Source organism: Micropterus dolomieu, linkage group LG07 (genome assembly GCF_021292245.1).
Source record: "Micropterus dolomieu isolate WLL.071019.BEF.003 ecotype Adirondacks linkage group LG07, ASM2129224v1, whole genome shotgun sequence".
In the NCBI taxonomy this organism is placed as follows: domain Eukaryota; kingdom Metazoa; phylum Chordata; class Actinopteri; order Centrarchiformes; family Centrarchidae; genus Micropterus; species Micropterus dolomieu.
The window spans coordinates 9,679,684-9,689,450 of NC_060156.1; the positions used below are offsets into that span (position 1 = coordinate 9,679,684).

General features: G+C 39.3%; 1 protein-coding gene across 1 annotated transcript in view; it reads left to right on the plus strand.

The window, feature by feature from the left end:
- Positions 1-9,767, plus strand: part of map2 (microtubule-associated protein 2) — a 101,157-nt gene that overhangs the window by 59,494 nt on the left and 31,896 nt on the right. The window contains exon 6 of the mRNA XM_046054505.1: positions 1,808-2,065. Coding sequence (XP_045910461.1) covers positions 1,861-2,065 — 205 coding nt within the window. The 5' untranslated portion in view covers positions 1,808-1,860. The remainder of the gene's footprint in view (positions 1-1,807; positions 2,066-9,767) is intronic.

The following is a 9,767-nucleotide window of genomic DNA, read 5'->3' on the forward strand; positions in this document are numbered from 1 at the left end:
ATGGATAGTAACCATGGCAACGGATTCTGTGCGCTACACAGCTGTAGCCTATTTAACTGTCTGCCATTTAGGCCACCCTATACAAACTATTTGGACTGAAACTTGTCAGACTGCCATTTAGCACCACCATGAAGTTGACAATTTTTGTTTTAACTATTGTATTGATTGTCGTGTACTTTGGAACGGACCTTTATATACCCCACAGGATGAATTGCAACAAATTTGGTGATCCCCTGACTCCACCTTTAGTGCCAACATCAGGTCAAATTGTCAATTTGTCTAATACTTTGGTTTATGACCAAAACTTGCCACCTAATGAATTGTATGTTTAGTGCTAATTAGCAAATGGTAACATGCTTACAGGCTAAACCAAGATGGTGAACATGGTAACCATTATGCCTGCTAAACATCAGCTTTTTAGCATTGTCATTTGTGAGCATGTTAGCATGCTGATGTTCTTATCTCTGGCTGTGGATTCATAGTCTTGCCATTCGTGGTGGCACAACCTGGACTATTTGTCCATTACTATTAGCTTATTATCTATTTTGACTTCTCTGCTCGCTTGCTAACTTTCTGCCACAAATGCTTAATCACAGCATGTGATGGTAAGATGTTACGATTGGTTCAGGTAAATGGGGAACATGTCCTGTGCATAATCTTAGTTGCTAGTTAATTTTGACAGTTAATGTTCTTCTTAAACATAACTTCTCTTCTTATCATTTGGTATTTTATTGCACCCCATGGCAATCACTGTTTTATTATTTTCTATTTTATTCTATTCTATTCCACCCTGTTGTATTCTCTCAGTGTGCAGACAGTGAGCAGTAGCGTTGGATGTATTGTGAATGGAGTGACTAGTGCTCACTGTAGCAGTATGTTGGTCTCAGGCTGCAGTTATTGACTCCTGTTTTCTCTAGCAGACTTCCCTTTAGTCTTGGAGTCTCTGTGGACTGCAGAGCTAAATGACAAATCGCTCCTTCACACATCCCCTTATGCACCACCACACAGGCTACTCAGCAAATGCATGAAGTACCACCGGCAACAACCCTCCTGCAAAAATCATGAATTCCTTTTTAAAGCATTTCCTTTCTGTCTTTTTCTCTCTCACCAAGGCCAAATTAATTTCAGAGTTTGAAGGCCAATACCGGTGCTGTTATTGTGAGATTGAAAGTGCAACAAATACGCATTGCATGCTGATATCACTGTCAGTATCTAGGAAGAAAGTGTGCCCTTCTGCCTTTCCAAGGTGTTTGTTTTTGGAATATTTGTCGTTGGATTATCGGATACAATTGGACAGTACGCCGCAAAGGCCACCCTATACAAACTATTTGGACTGAAACTTGTCAGACTGATCAGAGCCCACCTTACATCCCCACAACCCTGAGTGAGTCACACAAGTCTAAGGTCTGCTCTGTTCATTTTTAACCAATTGTGATTTCCACCTGGGCCACTATGTGAGTCATCACACACACACAATAATCAATAGGGTTTAATCCAGTGGCTGTCACCTGCCCGCTAACATCCAAGGACAGTATGTCACACAAACACCTACACACACACAAGCACAAATGCACTTTCAGAATTGTTGACGGTGAAGCTCAGTGAAGCTGCAGCAGGGATTATGACTGACAAAAAGAGATTTGCGAATGTGACTGATGCAGCGTGTCCTAGAGCCTCCTCTGGTCTGCACACTGTTCATTTTCCTTTGTGAAACTTTGCTAACATTGTAGTAAATAATACTGACTTGCTGAGTTTTGACCATGACTCGCCTGCTCTCCTCCCTCCTCTATCCCTTCATGTCTGTCAGCCAGAAGGAAAGACCCCCTTGCCCAGCCTCCCCTGCTGCTAGCTAGCACCAGCATGGCAGACAGTCGACAGCCAGAAGACGGTGCCCCACAGTGGGACCCATCAGGGGGGCAGGAGCCCACTGGCACCCATGGAGCCAATGGCTACTCTTCCTCTGCCTACAGGACCTGTCAACCCGGTGGAACTCACACGGCGTCCTACTCTGCCAGGGAGAATGGCTTTAATGGGGAGCTAACTGGTGCTCACGCTGTAACTGCAGGTAAGACATGTTTATAATATTCAGAATTTTTCTGTTTTACTTGTCATCAGAGGCTCATCTGGCATCTACTTGCATTTATGGATGACTCAAATAAGAGGATGTACTTTCCATTATAATCACTAAAGAACAACTTTGTGCAAAATTGCACTGGCATATGAAGGGAAGGTTGTGTTGGGGAGAAGGGATTTGCTGTAAATTATGTAGAGGTTCTATGGAAGCCCATTTCAGACAGAAAAGAAAAACAGACGAGGCCCCACTTTCTTCAATTTTTGTCATCATTTTGACTTACGTAGTCAGTTTATGGGGACATATTATGCCTTTAATAGTGAGTTGACAGTAGAAAGAAAGAAAGAGAACGACATGCAACAAAGGTTCCCAGCAGGACTCAAGCTGAGGACACTGAGGTTTCTGTTTTGCTGCTTTTAAATCGCAGGACCACCAGGGCACTCTTAGAAAGTCATTGTTTTGACTTACACTTGTTCTTTTATTTCTTGAACCTCGAACTTATCCATTCTGAAGTTACATTTTCAAAACACTTCACCCACAGGCCTAAACTGAACGCCGCTGGCCAAATGTTGTTTGCAAAATGCTCCTGTTTTCCATCAAACAGCACAACTTGGGGTCTAATTACAGTATTGACAAACCCTGATGACATGTGAGACCTGCATAATGCACTTAGACAAATTCACACATTCGTTATGGTACAGCTTTCGTACTGCATTGTGTCTTCACCAAGGAACCAATACAAAATTTCATCCCAAATCACTAAAACTTTTTATTGTGCTACAGTCAGGCCCCTCTGCCATGGCCTCTTACTTTCCTTATTTGCCTTTGGTCTCTTTGATCCATGCTTGCAAATAGAAACACAGAGATGGGTCTTTTATAGATGGATGAAGACTCACACAGGTCCATTAGCGATTCATTCATTTAATCTAATAGAATTTTCTATTAGATATACTTTCTATTAGATTTGTGTTAACTATTTTGTATAATGTGTGAAACAAATGAAAAAGTGTTAACACATTAGTAAGAGAAGACTTCTGCTGTGCTAAGAAGTTGATGATGAAGATCAAGTGGATCCCAGTTTCATTAAGCGTGTCTGAGCAATTAAGAAAAACTGTAATGTATCATAATGTGTTTTAATTTTATCAACCTATCATATGTTTTTTTCTTTTTCTGGTGAAATGGGTCTCTATAGATTCACTGTGAATTAGTTTTAAAAAAGGAAGCATCAAGTAACAGTAAATTCTTTTAATTTCATCCCTAATATATAGCTTGAAATGTTATTTTATCAAGGTTATTAATTACATCTTTTATAAAATAAATGAAGCATTCCATATATATAAATCTGTCCCATGATATACAAGACTAAACGCACCATGCTTTAAAGGTTTATCCCTGGAGGTGCTTAGAGGTGCATTTGACTGCATCAGCAAGAAGAGCAAATGTGATGCGTCTCCAACCCACTTATGTGTGCAGACATGCAAATCCAAAAGAGAACTGGGAGCCAGTGGATAGTCATTGTGGAATGGGAAACATGTTACAGTAATGCTGTCAGTGTGTAACTTTTAGTGGCATCTAGTTGTGAGGGTTGCAAATTGCAAAAAATGGCTGCGCATTCACTTGCTCCTCGGACGAAATAAGTACTTTATAATAAATGTATTAATTCTAATGGCAATTGCAAATTCAGCAGTAAAAAACCTAACTTTGTACTTTTTCTCCATGAGATCGCTCTGTAGAGCTGTTTGTCCATTTGGGCTACTGTAGAAACATGGCGCCGCAACATGGCGACGTCTATTTAAATAGGACCTGCGGTTTATGTAGAAAGAAATGTCTCATTCTAAGCTAATAAAAACATAACGGATCATTATGTAAGGTCTATATACACCACTGAAAACATAGTTATGTATTTTATATTGCATTTCCGTCAATAGATCCTCCTAATTATTACACACTGAAATTTTAAAAGATGTAGAAGTGAAGAGAAAGTGAGTGTGAGAATGTGTGTGTGTGTGTGTGTGTGTGTGTGTGTAAGCCTTGTCCACAACATTTGACAGTGTTTGTGTGTTATTATGTTATGTGGTTTGTATGTGTGTTGTTGTATGTCAGACTCTCTGTGTTTGACAGTGATGACGTGTTTGTGTGTGCTTTTGTGTATGTGTGTCCTGTCTCTTCTTCTGCGTGGGTTTGCAGCACTCTGAGTCCTCTCTAGAATCACATACTGTTATTAACAGTGCTATAATTAACACACAAAATCTGTCTCTCTACCCCTCACCCCGCACCGCCACCACCCCATCCTAACTCACACCCTGGAGACAAGAACAATAATGTACCAGTGGCGTAACCATGGAAACGGCTCCCCTACAATTTAGTTTGCCAAGGCTTTTGTTCATTTTGCCTGTAGCGTGCCACAGACAAGACCATTTAGCATGTGATGACAAGAGCCCAATTAACCTCCCATCTCTCCATTATTAGGGCTTAACTGACACCAGTTTTGAAGGACGATAACAGTATTTTTGAGTAGCTTCCCATTGTCTTTTGACTTTTTATGTCCCCCGGTGCACATCTTTAGTTATTTAGTATAATTCTTCACATTTTTGAATAAGAGAGCAGTGGTTGTGAGATGATTACATCTGCTTCCAAGAACATTTCACGTGTTTCAAGTTTTTTTCTTAGAACTGGTATGTGTATTATATATGTGTTTATATTAATAATCCCTTTGGCCGATTTTCGTGGCCGATATCCAGCATTTTTCCAATAATCTGCATCGGTCATTTTAAAAACAGATAGCGGATATAATTAATTAATTAAAAAATGCGCTCCTTTGGCTCTGATGCAGCCGCCTCTCTCTGTCTGCTCGAGCCCACAGAGTGGTGAGTACAATTTCCGCCCACAGTACTAGCTGACTGGTTACAAGTCACGAGTAATAGCCTATCAACACTGACTATTGTGCAAACGTAGCCAATAGAACGAGCGAGCCATCACGCTGCAGCGCCTCCCCTCCTGTTTCAGCAAAGCTCTGCATACACACATGGAGCGAAGTGAGCGGAGATCAGTGTAGATTACACAAGTTCACCATAGCTACGCTCGTTACTGTAAGTAAGTGCATCAAATTGCTTTGCGTAGATATGATCAAAATGGTTGTTGTCTCAAGAGTATATGTTAATTTCTAACAGTGTTTCTAGTACCACTAAAAGTTGATTATTTTTGGACTATAATATTTCAAGCTCCATATCAGCAAACTTTTTCCCCAGTGAGTCCAGTAGGAAAAGAACAACAACAGCAATATAATGTCGTTAATTCTGCCTATGAAGTTATGTCTAAAACTCTATAACCTGCTGATCATCGGGACCACCCCCTTCTTAAAAATGAGGAGCTACCTTTTAAGCAGTAGGCCGACATAATTAGCAACTGCCAAAGACTCTGGGTCATTATTAGCATGTATCAAAGTAGGGCTGGGTAATAAAACAGTAATGATAATTATCGCAATATAATTTTCCTCAGTATAAATATAACAATTGTTCAATATATCGTCAATAAATATTTGGTTTAATTCATATGAATCACAAATAAATTAGCACTTAATTTTTTGATTATTATAACATCACAACATAAGTGATCTACTGTTTGGCATCAAGTGTTTGTCCCATTCTGACCATAAAGAAAAGTTGAACCACATAATTAGTTTCACTCAGGAGCAAAAATCAGCCTTTAAACTTGAAAGAAATAACGATTTGACATCCATCGTGATAATTATCGATATCAAATGATATGAAATGTTTTTATCGTGATGACATTTTTGGACATATCGCCCAGCCCTATATCAAAGACATGGAAGCTGTAAACAGCCTCTTTCTGACTTCATAACGATGCTCCACAGAATAAAATTGATAAAATGAACGAATTCCAAATGAAGGTTGCCTTACACATGAAGACAAACTGTGTCTCTCCTTCAGCTTTTAGTAATCTGTTACAATGATCAGTGTATCAATATCTGTTTTCTAATCATCTACAGTCAAATTACATGTCCTATCAGCAGCTGTGCAACCAAAGCTGTGTTTGTCTGCAGAGCATCTTGTCAGCATACATTACCATTGCTCCAGAGCAAGGGCAGGACTGGAGTAAGTGGGGCAGGATGGGTGACAGAAGGGCTGATGCTGGCACTCGGTGAGCCTTGATTCCCTGTGAAAAGCTCTTCAGACACAACGAGAACTACTGAAGCACGAAATTGCCCTCTTGACTTTCCTTTCAGATGAAGTTGAAAAAGCCAGTCAGCCACACTGTGAAAGTGGTCAAGAGAAAGGGATGAAGAGAATGGAGAGAGGGAGACAGAAATAAACACTGCAAGTTAATACAAATAGAAAGAATGCGAAGGGTTGTCAAGCTTATTCTAGAGAGTGGTTGGCTCACTTAAATTGTGGAATCCCTTCTGTTGTATTAGGGATATTGTACTGACTGTTGTACTGTAGGCCTATATGTCATTGAGCTGGGCAAAGTGTCAAGGAGCCTGGACTACCTCTCCATTGCATCAGCCTAAATTAATGTAATGCAAAACAATTTTTACGTACTAAGACATTATTCCAACGATTTAGCATTAAACTACAATAACATCAGTAGAGTTCTTCTTTAACAATCAGCTGAAGTCTCTCTGCCTCTTTATAATCTGTAATATACCACATTCTCTATTCTTAGACCCTTAATTTGGATAAGTAAATACTTTACAAAAGCCAAAAGGGAGAAATTTCAGGAAGTGCAACAGAGGAAGGATTTTTCTTCTAAGATGGAGAAAGATGCAATAGATTTCATATATACAAAGGCAGAAACTGAAAATAACAATATAAAGAAACAAAATGACAATAAAAATTAAATAAAATATAAACATGATATTAAGGAAATATTAAACATATAGGGTAATACATTTTGTAAAATTAGTCACCTCTGAGAAGGGGGCTACAAGAATGGAGCAGAGGAAGTAGTATCCAAATGTATCAAAGTAAAGCAGATAGCCACACACTGATTTTGTGATTAATTAAATCTTTTTAACTGGCTGGCAGGTCCAGCCTCGTCTTACAGTAAGAGATCCACACACAGTAATGATATTCAAGAACGGCAATAAATATGTGAACGTGATACAGAGTACCCTTTGTGTTACTTACTTACTTAATTACAATTTGTTAAAAGACTTAAAACTAAGAAATGTTCTGGGGTCACTCAGGAATCTGCTGCAGGGGATAAAGTTCAGGCCACCACACAAAAGTACTGTGAAAGGAATTCTTCTTCTTAGTGGAGGTGGAGTGTGTATAACCACTGTCTCATAACCAGATGTCTGACCTTTATACAGTGAATGCTGGCTGTCAGACTGAAGATTGTTGATGTGATGGGAGGCTGGTGTGCTATACGGCTACTATTAGACAGTATGTAGCGATTATAGTAAAACATATGGCCACTGGTAAATGTAATAACTGTCCCTTTATTACAAAAGTTTTAAAGAAAGCACGGGAAGTATATAATAAAGTTGTGGAGGGTGGGGCATGAATTAAATTGGTTAGACTTCTTGCTTGTATGGGACGCTACAAGAAATAAAGCGAACACACCGTGCATTGTGGCAGGGACCATTTCATTGGTCAACCCTACGTCTGGCATTCTATTGGTTGAGCCCTGTCTGTTTTGATTGATCAAAAATCAATAGCGATAGATATTATTTCCCACTGGATTAATGTGTTAGAACAAATAAGAAATTATATATGTTTTTGTTTTTATAAACTGGTAGATTCACTCTGGTTTGTCACATATCAGGGAAATATTTTTTTTTAGTCTGTAGCCACATCACAGTCATGTTTTTCTATATGCTGGAGGCTGCAGACAGAGAGGCTGAAACTACGGCATGCTGCTGGCGTCTGAATTACTTTGGGACCCAATTCAGTGGCCCACCTGTCTGTTGCTGTGGCAACCACTTGCTTTACACATTTTGGGTGCCGGCTTTATAACCAAACGGCACTCCTGCTCTCTCCGTGCCCTCTCAGTCCTGCTGCGTGTGTGTGTGTGTGTCTGGCAGTGTGTTGCGTTGACTTGGGGCTTGCAGACGTAGTCTTTGCTCGGAGACGGAGCGTTCTCAGCTTCTGTCTGCCTGTCATACAGGTAATACACGCTTTTTCTTCATTCGGAGTGTGTGTCTGTGCATGTGTATGCTATTACCTTTGATTAGGGAGGTAGATGCGCAGATATGATCAAACCTTTTTTTTAATATATCAAAGCAGTTATTTGTGCATGTCGTTTATTCTCCTGTCAAAGCCAGTGAAAGGCTGGCTGCTATGTCAGTTGACATTGCTCTGTCAGGGAAATGCTGTGACAACCAGACCAGGCTTGTTGTCATCAGTGCCATTTAGCTTTGTGCATGTGACAAGGTCATTTTTTACAGTTGTATTGCTTTGTGAATGTTTCTTTGGGTTTTTTTTGGAAGACTAAAAATCCATGTCTTATTGAACCTAGCGCTCTCGATGTTTTGAATGTCCCTCAAAGTGTGTGCCTGGAATAGACTGCATTTTATTTTTACCCTTCCAAAGCATATGAATGAAGCCTCTTTAGAATAACAGTGGAATAGTCTTGGTAGGACTTTCTCTCTTTTTTAATTTTAAATTTACATTTCCTTTGCTATCTACTCATATATCTTAGAGAGACTTTAAAACATTGCTTTCGTCAGTTTTAAACTTGAACATATGTTATATACAGTAGACAAAACTTAAGGTAAAAAAATATTTTAAATTCTGACAAAACTTGTTTAAAATTCTATCTTGACTCAGACCTCAGACTGTCAGTAACCTCAAGAAAAGATGGACATAGAGAAAATTGGATCACTTCTAAAGCAGCCACATACAGTATGTTTTCATTTTTTTGTGTTAGTTTTAAATATATGACTCTGTCTAAACCACAAAAGAACTTGGAACTGATCCCAAAGCCATGTGCTTTACCCTTGAATGGCAGACGAGTACTAACATTTTAAAGTCTTTATGCACAGGCACTCTTTTTGGAGGTGTTGTCTCACTAAGATAATGGGTCTATTCACACAAATCAGCAGAGTCATTTCACCCCAGTTCAATGCTTTAGGGGCTATTTTTAGTTGTTTCATATCACAACCTTTCTTTGTTTTTGACACCTTTCAGCTCTGTTTTTGAGAATTGGAAGAAAGGGTTATACTTGGAAGCAGTGAATAATATGTTTGTTACACTTTGCCATTGAAAATGGGAAATGGCTGCTATGAGTTGGTGAGTGGGTTGTGTTAAGTGTTCCCGGAAGTAGTGTGCGTGCGTGCGTGCGTGCGTGTGTGTGTGTGTGCGCGCATTTGTAATTGAATGCGTGTATGCCTGCAAGCTTGTTTGTGTTGATGTGTGGGCGATGTTGGATAGAAAAAGGACCTGAAACAGCAGCAGTAAAAGCATCACACTGCCACCCAATCCCACATAACCACTGTTACTATGCAAATGAAGGCTGGTTTGATTAGAACTCTGCATGTCAGGCAATATTTAAACTGATTCATACCTGCATACAGACAGGCCGATTTAAGCTTAAATATAGAGACTATTTAATAAGTTGTCCCTGTTTGGCTTCCTATTTGGGACAAAATAGATGTAAAGGCTGTTTTTTCACATGACATCATTGTCACAGATTTATGTCTTTCTTTTTTTTTTTTTTTTTTTAAACTTTT